Source organism: Cajanus cajan, chromosome 5, assembly GCF_000230855.2.
Source record: "Cajanus cajan strain Asha chromosome 5, NIPB_CcT2T_4, whole genome shotgun sequence".
NCBI lineage: Eukaryota > Viridiplantae > Streptophyta > Magnoliopsida > Fabales > Fabaceae > Cajanus > Cajanus cajan.
The window spans coordinates 3,682,367-3,698,460 of record NC_138521.1 but is presented as its reverse complement, the minus strand read 5'-3'; the positions used below and the strand labels follow the sequence as shown (position 1 = coordinate 3,698,460).

General features: G+C 32.4%; 2 protein-coding genes across 3 annotated transcripts; one reads left to right on the top strand and one right to left on the bottom strand.

Annotated features, from left to right (window-relative positions):
- Positions 1-1,443: 1,443 nt before the first annotated feature.
- Positions 1,444-9,773, top strand: LOC109809642 (DNA repair protein RadA-like protein). 2 transcript variants are annotated; one of them, XM_020373007.3, is made up of 15 exons: positions 1,449-2,102; positions 3,169-3,224; positions 3,891-3,949; positions 4,053-4,124; positions 4,456-4,536; positions 4,690-4,797; positions 5,074-5,136; positions 5,498-5,578; positions 6,371-6,436; positions 7,090-7,245; positions 7,755-7,832; positions 8,034-8,072; positions 8,629-8,711; positions 8,976-9,048; positions 9,467-9,773. In XM_020373007.3, exons 1-15 carry the CDS (start codon positions 1,603-1,605, stop codon positions 9,644-9,646), a joined length of 1,695 nt encoding a protein of 564 aa, XP_020228596.1. In that variant the 5' UTR covers positions 1,449-1,602; the 3' UTR covers positions 9,647-9,773. The 2 variants fall into 2 exon arrangements, with proteins under 2 accessions (XP_020228598.1, XP_020228596.1); XM_020373009.3 differs by lacking the exon at positions 5,074-5,136 and having other exon boundaries at positions 1,444-2,102.
- Positions 9,774-11,812: 2,039 nt separating this feature from the next.
- Positions 11,813-16,094, bottom strand: LOC109808294 (ATP-dependent 6-phosphofructokinase 3). Its single transcript, XM_020371221.3, has 12 exons — positions 15,894-16,094; positions 15,679-15,725; positions 15,493-15,532; positions 15,340-15,402; positions 15,131-15,268; positions 14,770-14,988; positions 14,629-14,697; positions 14,380-14,509; positions 13,395-13,660; positions 13,149-13,197; positions 12,903-13,057; positions 11,813-12,214 (listed from the first exon to the last, which is right to left on the bottom strand). Exons 1-12 carry the CDS (start codon positions 15,984-15,986, stop codon positions 12,095-12,097), a joined length of 1,389 nt encoding a protein of 462 aa, XP_020226810.1. The 5' UTR covers positions 15,987-16,094; the 3' UTR covers positions 11,813-12,094.

Sequence of the window (16,094 nt, the reverse complement as noted above, 5' to 3'; positions counted from 1 at the left end):
GTCTCTCACAATTAAAATCCACACGTATACACCAACATTGAATATTGTTATTTTTTTTATATTAACTCATCTCATAAATTTCTCCTCTCAACTCTGTCTCATGGTGCATATACATTCACTAACATCACTTTTTTTCTACTTTCAATCCAAAACCCTTCACACCTTAGGTACCCACTAGTGTCAAACTTGCTTCTAAGATGAAAGCAATTTTTATCCCACATACAAGTCAAACCCCTGAAGCTCTTATGGTTGTCTTTGATTCCCAACCAAACTCCCCATTCCCCATAGAAAGACACCTACTTTTTCTCTCGAGCTCTCCAATTTTGTTTCTTATATCGATAAAAATTGTATTTATTATTTCAACACCAGCTGCTTTGCATACTTTTTCTTCAACCCACCCCAATCCCCTAATATTATATGAAATCAGTTTCATAAAACACGTCCTTGTTTTGCTCCATGTGTTCATTTAAGGCCAATTTGAGGTCTTTCTTCAAGTGCTGTGAGTCTTCCGATTATCTCTTCCTCACTTCCTTCATAATTTAATTGAAAAAAATTAGAGGGCTTAGCTTTCACCTAATAATTTTAGGGTTCTAGGGTTGCAACTTAATTGAACTGCATTTTTCACTTCTCAATCCTAACTCAATGGAGACTTTTCTAGGTGTATTTGATAAAATATCAAAATATGCTAAAATTTGAGCCACGGGCACAATAATAATAATAATAATAATAAAAGCTACGCAAGTTTAACAAACAACTCATTTAGAAGTATACTCTCACTTTTGCATGCTTCATCAATTTATAATTTATGTTAACTATTTTAGCAGAATTAAACAGTGAACCACATATATGAACAAACATGAATTTTCAAATTCAAACAAGATCCTTTTATTTTTCCTTTGTATTTATGTGTGTTAAATTTTTTCTGTAACTCAAACATAAACTATTAATTGAAATGGATCGAGCTAAAATAATTTTTAACTCAATTTTAAAATCTACTTTGATTTTTCTCTTTATTAAGGGGAAATAAATTGAAAATTGAATAAATTAGGACAATAAACAGACCATAAATGGGAGCCCTAGAAAATGTTATAGTCGATGATGACAAAGTTGTCTAGAACAATGTGCGTGATACACTAAATGCATATTTGTTTTACTGTTTAGAATAGCTAAACATCCCTTCAACTCAATCTATCCACACACCATAATGAATCCAATTTTATTTCTTTAAAAGATTTGACATGTTACAACAGGTTGGAAGAGTTTTGAAATTCGAAATTAATAATTTATAATTTTATATGTACTATTCTATAATTTTATTTAAATTTAAGAGTTGGAAATTTAAATGTAAAAAATTTGCTAATTGTTACAAAATGACTAGTCTATGTGAAAATGTACCGATATAGCTTAAAATAACAAGTAGAAATTACCTAAAAAAAATTTACTAATTAGCACTTAAAAATTTTGCTATTCTCAAAATTGAATCGATAATCGACTTTAGTGAAGTTAATTGGTGGGAAATTGGAAACCGTAGCCCGCATGAGAGTTGAGATTTTAGAACTAAAACCCCGCGGTAGGGTTTATACCGATTCACACAAACCCTAAATGCTTTCGTTCTCCCTTTCCGGTTTCCCTTCACTCCCACTCCGCAGAACAGAAGCATATCTAAGAGTAAGTGCAAGCTTTGGCATTGACACCCCACAAGAGCCAAATTCAACCAACCCTCATGGTCATGGCTCGGATGCTAAACATGAAGACGACTTTCGAAAGGGAAAGGGGAAGGGAAGTGGGAGAGTGATTGGGGGTGGTGGTGGGGTTGTTATTGGAAGGAAGAAGAAGAAGAATGCGAAGGAGAAGGTTCAATGGGTTTGCAGCAATTGTGGGTACAGTGCAGGGCAATGGTGGGGCGTGTGCCGCTCCTGCAGTGTGTCTGGCACCATGAAAGAGGCCAGATTCGGTGATGATTCTGATAGTGTGGTTAGTGGGTTTTCAGTTTTGGAGGATGGTGTGGGGTCTTGGCTCCCCCAACAGGAAGGTGAGATGCGTCCCTTGAGATTGGCAGAGGTTAACAGGGGACTTGATCATCACCATTGGAGAATTCCTTTGTGAGTTTCTATCGCTCTCTCCCTGCTAACTTATTGCTGTTGTTGGATGCATTGATGTTATGAGGGTATCCTGTTATTCCTGTTTTTGAGTCTGACACTGTTAGGCTCAACTCAACATTTGTTATTCCAGACAATGTTTTGGTAAAGTTCGCCACAAACACTCGTAACTTGTAAGAGAAGAAAATAACTGTCAAGTTCAGGGGCTAAATTTGTAATAATTGTCAAATTCAAGGATTAGTTATTTAAATTGACTGATGATTTCAATTTTAGGGAGTAAATTGAACGACAGTTCTGGGACTACATTTGCTTTTCTATAATATCAGGGACCAATTCTAAATTGACTGGTACTTGTAATTTTAGGAATTTATTTGGTGTACTACTCTTTTTTGTTTAGTTACAATAACATAAAGTTTTTTTTTTTTTTGAAAGTCGTTATATGTTAAGCTTTTTCTTTAAAAGCTACCCAAGGGTTTTTTTTTTTTTTTTTTGATAAGCCAAACAGTTTTATTAATAGTAATAATAACTTGTAAACCACAAGACGAGCCTTCCAGTGAGAGTGCAAAAAAAAAAAAATTAAAAAAATTCAAAGAGTAAATTAAGTGACCTGCCCCTAATCTCATAATTTGGAGCCCCAACGCCAATAAAAAATCAAAACATAACTTTCTCTCAATAAAAAGCTACTCAAGGTTATTTATTAAAATAATCACAAATTTGATTTTCTTTTTTGGTTCTGATTTTGTTTTTTTAAAAACATAAATAAACACTAAAATATTGTTGAAGTGTTTTTTTTTTTTTTTTATCAAAATAAAAGTGATTTTTCATTAAAAAAACTACAACAAACAAGCTCTATTACAGTCTATTGTTTTAAATTTTAATGAAAAATTATTTTCTTCATAAGCATGTTAAATAAAAGATTATCATCTAGATTAATGATATGAAGAACTTAGTAAGTAGTACATACATTAGTGTGTAAGAGCATCTTTTCGCATGTACCTTCACTTTTGGTCTACAGGGAAATGTGGGTACTTTTTCAAGTGTTATACTGTGTAGCTTGCTTTAATTTCAGGTCTGGTCCGTTTGGAGATGAAGTTTCCAGAGTGCTTGGCGGTGGTCTCGTACCAGGTTCATCTCAATTTCTTAACCATATTGATATGCCAGCAACCATTTTCATTGAGAATATCTTGTTTTTTCCTTCCTTTTGTTTTCGTGGGTATGAAGAAATTTTCAGCTCAAAATAGTTAGATGGATCTGCAGCAAGGGTGCCTAACACCATGGTCTCTTGATTTGGATTCTTAATTTATACCAGTTTTTAATTATATATTATTTGCTAGGAATTGTTTATCATACCACTTTTATTTATTTTCATCAAATGTGTTTCTTCTATTCTGACTGCAGAAACTAATTACAGCTCTAACTAATTTATGCTTAGCTTCACAATTTTTTTGGACTGGGAGCTTCATAAACTGGGACACCCCTTTTTGCACAAATATTTTGGCTTGATCATGTTTGAAATGAATTGTATATTTGATGGGTGTGTAGTGGACTATTCCAAAGAGTTGCAACTTTAGGTGATTTCTCTATATGAATGGATAGTCATTATTGGTATATTATTTCTCGTTTCTGGTGTTCTTTTTGGTCTTACTATGATGCTAATATTTGAATACCCGTATGAATGCTTCTAACTATTTGTCTAATCAGTTATCATATCTTTCTTAATTCGACTGCACTAAAAGTCTCGCTACAAAGTGCATTGAATGGTTAACATTGCTTATAATTCTGGGTTTGAAGGCTCATTGACTTTAATTGGTGGTGATCCTGGTGTTGGGAAGAGTACTCTGTTGTTGCAGGTATGAATTATTCTGCGATGGTAAAACTGAGTTTAGATAGTTAACTTTCTTTTTGTTGCCTTAGTCAACACTGACAAACATATGTTTTAATTTGAATTGGAAGATAGCTGCAATTATTGCAGAAGGACACAATGATGGTGAAACATCTCCAGTTGTATATGTCTCTGGTGAAGAGGTTTGCTTTTAGCTAGCATTGTACTAGTTTTAAATTTTGAAACTCGCTGATATTCCAAATTGCTGAAAAGTTCGTTGGGCTTGTAAAAGTCTTACTTATTTTACTTGTGCTATTATATGATTGAAAAATAATAAAATGTGATGCTAATCTGCAGAAAATTATCATCCTTATTTAAATTCTGTCAACCTCTTGTTTCCCTCATGCATTAATATTATATTATGCCAAAGGTGGATAGTTTAGTGTCACCTTTGATTTACAACTGTTATTTAGGGCCTGTTTTACTCTTTCATTTAGTATGCAATTATGTTAATTTTGGTATTTCATGTGACAGAGTGTTGAGCAAATTGGTAACAGAGCAGACCGCCTTAGAATCGAATCGGATATTTATTTATATTCAAGTAATGATGTTGAGGTGTTAGTATTTTCTTTTGCTATTTCTTTTTTTACATTAATTTTGACAATAATGTTATTCTTGATAATTAATTGGCAGGAGCATGGTATATTATATACAAGTCTTGAGTCTGAACAATTGTTTTTTTTTTATTATTATATTTTATGGTTTCAGGACATATTGAAGAAAGTTCAGTATCTCTCCCCTGGGGCTCTAATTGTTGATTCAATACAAACTGTTTATTTAAAAGAAATAATGGGAAGTCCCGGAGGGATTATGCAGGTGGGGAATCTATCATATAGCCAGATGAAGTCGTTATTCTTTATTATAAAAGGCCATTAGTCATGGTGTAGTAATCTTCGGCTGCTTTAAATGATTTAATTAGTTAATTTAGTCTGCTTTATAATGCCACACCTTAGTTTGTATTTGAAGTTCATGAATAAGACAGGTTAAATCTTCTCTAACAAAATCTGTGAAAAATGCATCAGCTATACCTTTTTGACTGTGAAATGAAACACTTGGTTCCATGGTACATGACGTTTAATATGTGTGAGACAGGTGAAAGAATGTACTTCAGCTTTACTGCGATTTGCGAAGAAGACAAACATCCCTGTTCTTTTGGTGAGGATATATATATCAAACAATTTTATGAACTATACCTTTTATATGAATGTACTCAAGTGGAAAAACATTTATCTATTCATGTACTGTAATGTTTTTCATGATATATACTTGTTTAAGTAAGACAATCTTGCTGATATGTCCTTTGTTTTTCTTTCTCATATTGCTATAATATTCTCTCAATGAACCTAACCACAGATTACATGTCTATTATTTAATAATGATTGTCATTGCTTGTGTGTATTTCATTTATGGATCATCTGTGGTCATTTCTTTTAAAGCTTTGGATTGTTGACATTCATGATCACGGATTTACTTCTTTTTTTTTTAGTTTCTTTTACCTTTTTGTTCTGTATTTCAGATTGGACATGTGACAAAGTCTGGAGACATAGCAGGGCCTCGTGTCTTGGAGCATATTGTTGACGTTGTTTTGTATATGGAAGTTGGTATCTCGTTACAACTTTCTTTCTTTGAATAGTTGGTAAAGCTGATTTGTGCTTATCGTTATACTTTCTACTACTTTGCATTTCTTGGGTTTCTTTACCCTTCTAGATGTGTTTTTGCTCTTGGCATCTTAAATCCGTTAAGCTTTCATTGGGCACATTACTGAATGTGTCATTCATATATCTTTTGTGTATTATGGCATAGAACAGCATAAAATTGAGTTTTGACAAGAGGATGTGCACTTTTTCCAATTTTTAAAAGAGAATGAAAGATGTTGTTGTGACATTTAATGGACCTGATGTCTATTGCAAATTCTATATGATTTTTTGTTAGCTTAGTAGTATTACTATTTACTAGTATATTGTTCAATACCAATTTACTTCCATAGAAAATTGTATTTTTCAATTGTGCTATTGCAGTGTAGTGACAACATGTGCAAGTATAAATGATAAATTGAGAAGTCACAATGAATAGTAAATAATAGTATGATATGAAGTGGAACAATAATAATATAATATTACACTACAACAAAAGGCTATAGTCTTACTTCTTAGTGACCAAGACAAGTATCAAGGAAATTCTTGTTGTCTATAATATTTTAAGTACATTCCAAATTTGTTTTGATTGCATGGTTCCTCATATCCCCATTTGAAAATTAGTCTTGCTATATTTTTTAACTAAAATCTGGATGTTTTGTACATCACCTTGCATATGTTGTTGACTATGCTTATAGTTAGATTTTTTAGATCACTGTATCTTTTCTATGCTAATTGCTTGTCTTCATGCTCAGGGTGAGAAGTACTCTTCCCATCGTATGCTTCGAGCTGTGAAAAATCGTTTTGGATCCACCGATGAGGTATGCCCACTATAATTATATTATGGATCTAGTGACTAGTATGTCTTCCTTGATAGTAATTGTTTTATTTCTAGCAATACCTTCAATAAAATACCTATTTGTAATACATAATAAATAGTGTGAACTGGAATTAGCCTTCTTCTTTTGGGGTCTATCTGTTTTTACCTTTCACCTGTGCTTAATAATTTTTTATCTCTGGAACTGTCTACCTATTCTCATCACCCAACTCATCTTGTTTAACTATTTTATTTGTAATGAATAATTTTTTTATTATGAAAAATTTATCTTAATGCCCTGCCCTCTTAGTCATGTTGACCCTGCCTTAAGAAACTATTTTCACTGTCTCAGACACTAGGATGGAATACAAACAGAACAATACCTGGTTTTGATTGTTGAAATTTTAGAATGAACTCTTATTTGTGTAGAAAGGTGTTAATAGCTTTCCTAGTCAAATTGCACATCTGAAAGTAAGTTGGTTCTATTGTAGAGCTAAGGCTCAGTGATATGCAACATATGGTTTACTATGCGAAGGATTTTACATGTGTTTTATTCATCTCTCAATTTAACAACATAGATAGGCGGCTTCTTTGTTTATTATTTTAATCTGGAAAAAATTATTTTTGATCTGTGTTGTCTTTGATTTATGTGGTCAGCTAGGAGTTTTTGAGATGTCACATTCAGGACTTCAGGCTGTTTCAAATGCCAGTGAAATGTTTCTCAGTGAACAGCACATGGATTCAGAAATTTTAGCTGGACTAGCTGTTGCTGTAATCATGGATGGGTCCCGGACATTCCTTATTGAAATTCAGGTATTTTCTATTGTGCTTTCATTATATTAAACAGTTTATGTTATTAAGCACGGCATGGATTTTCTTCAATATTTGACAATTCTGTTTTTGTGAAACATCACCCAGTCACCCGTGTCATCAATTGTGATATCTTGCAAATTGCAAGCCATTGTAAGAAATGATGGTTCAATATGTGCCAACAATGCACTATTTGCAATCTGTGAATTTTAGATCAAATATAATACATGACCTTAAGATGAAATTACAATCGTCTAGTATCCACCTGTCTACCTTTTTATGGAGCTTTTCACGGGTTGTGTCTGAAGTGCTAATCACAATATGATTTTGTAGTTATGTTGGAAATCTCCAATTATACTTCTTAATTGCCATTATCCTGTAGTCATCTTATTATTTCTTTCCTAACGAAGAAATGAATAAATGCTTTGCTTTCTTAAAAGAAATCAAAGTTATGAATATTTAAAAGGTCTAATTTGTTGCAAGCGCAGATTAATTCCAATTGTATTTTGTAGGCACTCTGTCTTTCTGGTTCAACAGGTTCAAGGCAAGTTAATGGGATCCAAGTAAATAGAGCTGATATGATCATATCTGTGAGTTGACATCTGTTGTTTTGTTAGCGTTTTTTATCCCTGCTTTCATGTCACATGCTTATCTTCTGATCTTCTCTTAATGGAAAATAAATGAAAATGATCTTGATGGTACCATGTTTCTAATTCAACGTATAGTCTGCTGCATTGAAATGGAAAGTGTAAAGTTGTTTTTAATCATCTGTCTGTCCTCTTGAACGGCAGGTTCTTATAAAGCAAGCAGGTCTTCGTCTCCGAGAACATGTAAGTTGATTTAGAAATATGATATCATATCAATATTGAAATTTTCACTGAATTAATTCCTCTGCATAAACACAAGAAAATTATGGGAATGTACCAAAGGAGATGCTATACCAAATATGGGAATGTCAACTAGTATGCATGCCTTTTCTTAAGTCTTGGTTTATTGCTCTCTAATTTGGGTTTCAACTTTCAAGAACATAATTTCATTCAGGAGTTACTTTGTGCTTTTTCTGTGGGGAGAAAGTGATACTAGTGTGCGCTGCATCTCTCCTTTTGAGAATTTAGGATTTCAATAAATTAGATTGAGAGCAAACAAAAATATTCACATCTGGCTTCTCTTTCTGATTTCTGCATGGTTATCTGGAATTTTCAGCAAAGCTTTGTGTAAGTTAACTTATCATTAAAACAGTCGACCATCACATCACTTAACCATGTAACCAGTTAAGAAGTCCAATGCCTGTTTGGTGCTTATAATATAATCAGGAGATGTGTTTTCAGTTTTGGTATTTGTATTGATTGCATTCTATTTCCTTGTCTTTCCTTTATACAACAACAGGCTGTGTTTTTGAATGTTGTTAGTGGATTGACACTGGCTGAGACTGCAGGAGATCTTGCTATAGCAGCAGCAATTTGCAGCAGGTTTGTGTTTTGATGTTTTTTTTTCCTGTTATGTAAATTTTATCTGACAATGATCATTGTCATATGAGGAATCAAGAGGGTGTTTTTGACCATATCATGCACCTTATTTGGAGAAGTGAATGTTGTTGTCAATTTATGTTAAGTTAAAAATTGTTGCACATGTGCTTCTTTTTTCTCCTAGTCATATGCTTCAATGTACTGTTTTAGATTTATATCTTAATTAGTCTACTTTTTAACCTCTTTTGTCTTTTCCCTTTTTTCCAGTTGCTTGGAAATCCCTATTCCAAATGATGTGGCATTCATTGGTGAAATTGGCCTTGGTGGTGAGCTTCGCATGGTGAGCATGTCTTTGTGATGTTAATATTTGCTTTTACGGTATTTTAAGGCTAATTTAGGGTGTTCAGTATCATAATGTTGTGATGAATGCAATGAGCCCATAGATGAAATCTTTTCTTTGTGAGAATAGTCGTTTGCCTGTCAGATCTCAAGTCTGGTTTCTTCTTGAGATTTCTTTATATTGATAATGAGCCCACCGAAGTGTTCTGCTGTTTCATTTTCTTTATAGTGATAATGAACCTAGGACATCATATTCTTTGGTTTCGGGTATGTTAGCTTTAAAATTTTGCTTGTCAAAAAAAATTGTATTTCAAAACCAGCACTTTTTTGAGAACTGCATTGCTTGTATGATTGTATCCATTAAGTCATAATTTAAAACTTCATTATTATTTGCATTCTTATTTTGTGTGATGATACAGGTTCCTAGAATGGAGAAAAGGGTGTACACCGTTGCGAAATTGGGTTTCAGAATGTGTATAGTACCCAAGGTGGCTGAAAAAGCTTTAGGAACTGAAGGTTTAGAAAAGATGAAAGTTGTTGGTTGCAGGAATCTGAAAGAGGTTATTAACACTGTATTCCCCAATATAATGAGAAGGTAGTGATTGGCCACAGACAGTATATTTGTGTTTTGCTTGTGCAGATCTTTCATATTAATCATTTTTATATGTAAATATTTAGCTCGTACCATAAGATATGTTACCAGTTATTCCAAGTATCTTTTCCCCACCTCTTTATTCATCAAATTTGCAGAGCTTGAATTGCATAACCAGAATTTAAGAAGACAAAAGTTTTCATACTGTTATCTGGCCTATATACTTTATTCAAGCGATAAATGGTGTAATTAACTAATTATTGAGAATTTTTACTTTTTTTTAAAAAAAATGTTGATGTAGCACTCGTGTAGATTCCTCTGAAAGAAATTGCCCATTATTTGTCAATGTGGAAAACAATGCCACGTACCGACGTACGTAAATGAATGAATTCGCAGATTTTTTTTCTTCCAAAAATGTTTTAATAAAATTTAGTTAGAGCAACTCTAATGGAAGTTGTTTGTCTGATTGTCTCATGAAATAATTCAAGTCCCAGTTTCTTATTATTGGATGATTCTGATGTAGTAACATGAGTTGTTGAAAGAAGAGAGAATTATTTTTTCAAGTAATTGTTCCTTACTAGGTTTCAAGCAAATTTTATTGAATATATTTGGGGACGATTTGAAAATAATAATGATGAAAATTAATTTTGTATAATATTTATGTATTTATTATTATTTTATTTTATTTTTAATATTTATTTATTATGTATTTTTTTTGGTAATTTATTTTTTTTATTATAATGTAATTATTATTTTTAATAAAAATTTAAATTTAGTTTATAAATAATTAAAAATAAATTTAAAAGTTGAATTTTTTAAAATTTTTTATTATTAGAGTAAATTTGTGTTTGAATTGTTTAATGTTAACATCACGTATTGAGAAGTACTTTTTCATTTTTTAATGGATGAAGTAGTTGAAATGAGTATCGGAGATGCCTTGTGACCTTTAAAATTAACTAACTTCATTCATGCATAGAAATTTCTATGAAGTATATTACGTTGGGCCGCGGAAAGGGAGCATGCGACCACAAGCCATTAAAAGCTCGAATTAAGAAGAAAAATAAATCAAATTTATCTGAAATCTGAATTCGGTTGGGAAATGATTGCAGAAATTACGTGAGCGATGTGGGTGATTCTTCCACAAATTAAGTTCTGATGTGGTGATTCTTTAATGACAAAACACTAGCAATTATTCATTCGCCAAACAGTAGAAAAAATAGTTTTTCTTTTCTTTTTTGCCAAAAAACAATATGTTGTAACCACCAACCAAATTCAAAACATGTAAAAGTTAGAAGAAATTAGTTTTAAAAAATTGCAACCGTGGAAACTTTTAAAAAATTATTTTCTTTGAGATAAATTTCCAAAAGTACCATTATATACAAATAATGTAAAAAAATTGTATTATTATTATTATTATTCAATACTAATGAGTTGTTTGTCCAGTAAAATTAGATTTGGTTCTTTTTTATAAAGTCCCAAATTTAAATCTTGCACATAAATATAAAAATTACTACTCTCTCTGAAACATTAATTTTATTTTTTATTTTTTATTAAAGATTGTTCTTGGATAACAAAAAGAAAATATGATAAATAAATGTTTTATCTCACTTCTTAATCTCTCAAATTGTTATTTGTCAATTTTATTGGTATTAATACATAAGTTTTGATATAGTGCAATATTTTCATCTCTCATGAAAATTCAAAAGTAAGTAAAATGAGTAAAATTGGTACATCATAACTTTCTTTTATAAACGCAATAAAATTAATTAAAATAATTATTTATATTATTTCAAGTGATACAATTAAAAATGTTTTATAATAAAGACCGGAATAAGTATTATTTAATTACAATTGTGATAAATTTATTAATTTTCACTCTAATTATATCTAGCATAAATTCATATTGTTTGACTCTAAATTTTTTATATTGATAATACACATAAATTAAACTTAATTTTTAAAGTACAAAATCTCTTACAACAATAGAATTATATTAAACTCAGTTTTATAAAATGGTGACAATTGAAAAAGGGACAAAGAGAGAGGAAGAAGAGATAGATGGTTCGTGATAAGAGAAAAAGAAATTAGAGAATTATTCTGATATAATGATGTTTTTGCTTATAACAAAACAAATGTTTGACCACGCGAATAAATAAAACGAAAGACTCAAAACTATCTGCAAATTAAAATAAGTTTTAGAATTTGTAAGAAACAAAGAAATGTTATCACAAATAAAGTTTATAAACAAGATTAATTTCCCCTTCACCGCAAGTTTCTCACATTGTCACTACTTAATCCAATTCCCTTTTTGAAACTTCTAAAAAACTAGCAAAATATCTGACTGCGTGTCATAAAGTCCATATATTGACAATATTATTATACCTTAACTCATCTCACAAAAGTAAGGAAAAGTAATATTAAAAATTTTATAATAAAAAAAAAAAGTAACTAGCAGCTATGGTTTGGTGAGTTGTGTTCCTTTAGGATTCAAGAAGCTAGGTTGATTAGTTGAAGACAGTAACCTTGCCCACATGCGATCAGTTATCACAACCTTCTTTTCACCCTCATTTATCCGCTGCAAATTACAAAAAATTTCAATTTACAATGAACTAAAAACTGCACAAGATTAGCAAGTTTTCCATTGATTATACTATTAAAGAATACAGACTGAGGAAATTTTAATAAAAAGATTACAATAACAATCATGATCAACCACAAAAAGAATGGAGAATCTGACATAGGACTAATCTGGGTGATTATATGATAGAATTTAATTAGAATGAGCTTATAGTCTAAAAGCTTTTTTACACAGTCAATTTTGTAGTAATTAATTTAAAAATCATATCTACTCACATCTACAATAACTTTAACTAGTTGACAATGTAAATCAGTGTATCAAAATTAAACTTTATTCAATGTTTACACATATTAGATCAAATCATTACATAGTGTGATTAGTTGTTAATAACCACTCTGTCACTTTAGTTCTTAGAATATCAGTTTGGCATGGGAATAAAAAAGTCAAAATTTCATGGATCAGTTTTCAATACAAATTTTTACTAATAAAACTGGACCACATTTTAAAGTTCTCTTACTCCCATTTTTACCCTATATACCAATTTGATGCTTATGCATAAATTACCTTGAGAGTTTGGCCCCTAACTTACAAAAGGCGAAAAAAATATTAAAGCATAACTCCATGCTATAGCAAACACTAGTGACGCTATAGCAAACATGGTAGACTAGAAATAACAATGACTTACATAAAATGGAATATAAGAATGTCTGCCATTGACCACGCCAACTGTGAAGCCTGTGTATCCAGCCATTGCACCATGAACAGCACTTTGAGCAAGGAGAGTGCAATATACATTATCAGATGCAATACTTGGAACGGCACGGACCATGTACGTGGGATCTACCACACAGGAAAATTTTCAATTGGTTAGAATATTTAGTTTATATTGATGATACACTATAATTTGCACCAGTAAAAAAGAAGAGCTCACCAATGTACTTCAGAGTTATAGCCATTTTTTTACTTTCCGCAAAGTGGTCCTACAACATAAATAAATATATCTATGTAAGCTAATATAAACAATGAATTTTAAATTTGATCTAGTTACATTTTTTTCTCTCTTCAGATTCTTGGAAGTAACTTACTCCAAAATTGCTATTGTTAACCATAACGCAAGAAGGAAAAAAATGTTTAATAAAAAACACATACTTCAGTTGTATTATTCCAGAAGTTTTACCTTAATCTTCTGGGATAACCACAAACCAACATCTTGAAGTAACTTGTTGCCGGCTGAATCCTGCTTATTCATAGCAGATAGGCTTTCCGAAATAAGCTCCTGACCAGCACCTTCAGCTATTACTATAACCATGTGGCCATTTTCTGTGAGTCTTTTCCTAATGAACTCAAAGAGTCCACATGGACCCTCAAGGTAAAAGGGTGACTCTGGAATTAAGCAACAATCCACATCTCGGCTGGCGAGAGTTGCGTACATAGCTATAAATCCTGTATGATTAGGACATGTCAAATAACCATAAGATCTAATATTACAAAAGGAGATGCTAAAATGAACAGATGATATAGTGGTAAAGGTGCAGCTGCTAGCTGATTTCCATTGGATAGGATAGTTCTCTGCTGTTGTTGGAAGGTTTTGGAATTGAATGTTATTTGGATAAGACTCCTCTAAAGCGAGCTTTTCTTTAAAGTGCACAAGAAGGGGTGTATCTACCCATGATTTAATTAAACATGTATTGTGATCTTAACTCTTAAGATCTAAGGGTGGATACATCCTCACATTATAGATAAACTCACTTTAGGGGAAGTTTTTCCATGTTTTTTTATCATGGAAGGTGGTATAGCAGAAAAGACAAGACCCACCTATCATGTTGCCCAAAGATCTAACGTTACTTACATGTACCAAAAAAGATAAAACACTGATGTACTAAAAGGAAGATGTTACAAAAATGATAAAGGCCCGAAACAACTGAAAAAATATGGAGGAATAATCTAACAAGATCACTAAAGGATAATTGTTTGTCAAATGGGCGGCTCTAAAACAACTAAAACCAGACCTTTCAGTTACCAAAGATGTCACTTGGCATGAATATTGCCAAAGATGACAATATTACGGTAGAATTAATTCAAAATAACTATATTAATTACATTTCTTGGTCTTGATAATTTGTCTTATGTTACTTATAATTAGGACTAGATGCAATACTTACCACTGAAGCGACCCATTAGCTTGACAACACCAATACCATTCTCAGTACTTTCTGCTTCCACATGAGCAGCATTTATGGCTCTTTGTGCCTCTTCAACAGCAGTGTCAAAACCCAATGATTTGTCAATAACCTGATTCAGGTACAACGTGGTTAATTAGGTGATTGTTTAAAAACAAATCCTTTTTTCTACTTTCTAAGCAAAATAGCTTCAATTGTAAGGCTTCAAATGTCCAATTCAAGAATGCTTACTGGGATGTCATTATCAACAGATTCCGGAATCCCCACCACTGAAACTTTCAAGCCACGTCTTCTAATTTCCTGTGTGCAAATAACAAAACCTTGGTTAACTCAAACATTCAAATTTTTGCATACCAACATTTGAACAATTACCTCAAAAATCACAGAAGCCCCTCTCTGAGTTCCATCTCCTCCAAGTATGTAAACCTGATTAATTCCCCTATCCTGAATGCTATCCACTATCTTTCCGGTATCATTGCCTCCTTCTCCTTGTGAGGTACCAAGGATGGTTCCACCACGTTTGTGAATGTCATTGACATCCTTTGGTGTCAACGGAATTGTATTTCGTGAATAAAAACCACTATATCCTCCCTGCATACAATTGAATCGAAGTAGAGGGAAAGAAAGATCACTACATTACCAATACTTGAAAGAAAATGCTCATAAAAAACTATAATGAAACTGCTAATTTTCTTTTGTTAGAAATAAAGAAGGCACATAAAGTGATTGGCACCTCTATTCCCAGGACTTCGTTCACCCCATACATATGGTGCAATCCGCAAACTATTTCTCTGATCACTGTATTTACACCAGGACAAAGACCTCCACATGTGACAATACAAGCATGGACATCCTCGGAGTCAAAATATACCTGGCAAACATCCAAACATTGTAGTCTGTCACCCCATAAATCACACATAACATTGGTGGCACCAAACAAACCTTCTGACGAGGCCCGGCACGGCGAAAATGAGTCCCTCTTGGGCTATTCTTGTGTACAATTATCTACACAAGGAGAAAAAAGAAAATTGAATCAACAAGAACACTATAAGTATAATGGAAGAGAGAGCAACAACAAGAACAATAACAACTTGCCTGTTGCGCAACAGAATCATCCATATCAACAAAATGCTGACTGGTGAATGGTGATGCATAAACCAATCAAAATCATAATCAGATTGAGACATGGAGTTAACACAGCAATGTGCAAAGTCCCAACACAACAACAACACCAGGAAGAATCAATTAAACTGGAATTTTAATACATAGTAAGAAACGTACTTGACAACTGAATAGGAAGGGTTGCCTTGCAACGGATTAGGATATGTCTGCAAAATGAACAAGAAGAAGAACAAGAAAAGAGTCAGAAAATGTGAGTAAGCAATGGAAGGCACACATTGATATACAAAGTCGTGCAAGAAGCAATAAAGAGTCTTTGTTTTTCCTCAATGTTTTGTAGCAAATGAAAGAGAATAATTTGGAGAAGGGTATGTTACAGTGAGGTGAGGGATGTAGTGAGATAGATGAGGGACATCATGAAGGACATAGCCAGCAGTTCCAGTGATGGTGTTGGGTTCAGAATTGGGCATGTTGAGTTTGGAAAGAAGGGAAAGTAGAATAGTGTGTTGAATTGAAGCAGAGGAATCTGATTACTGAAAATGGAAGAGTTGTATTTAGTATTGATATTTGATATTTAG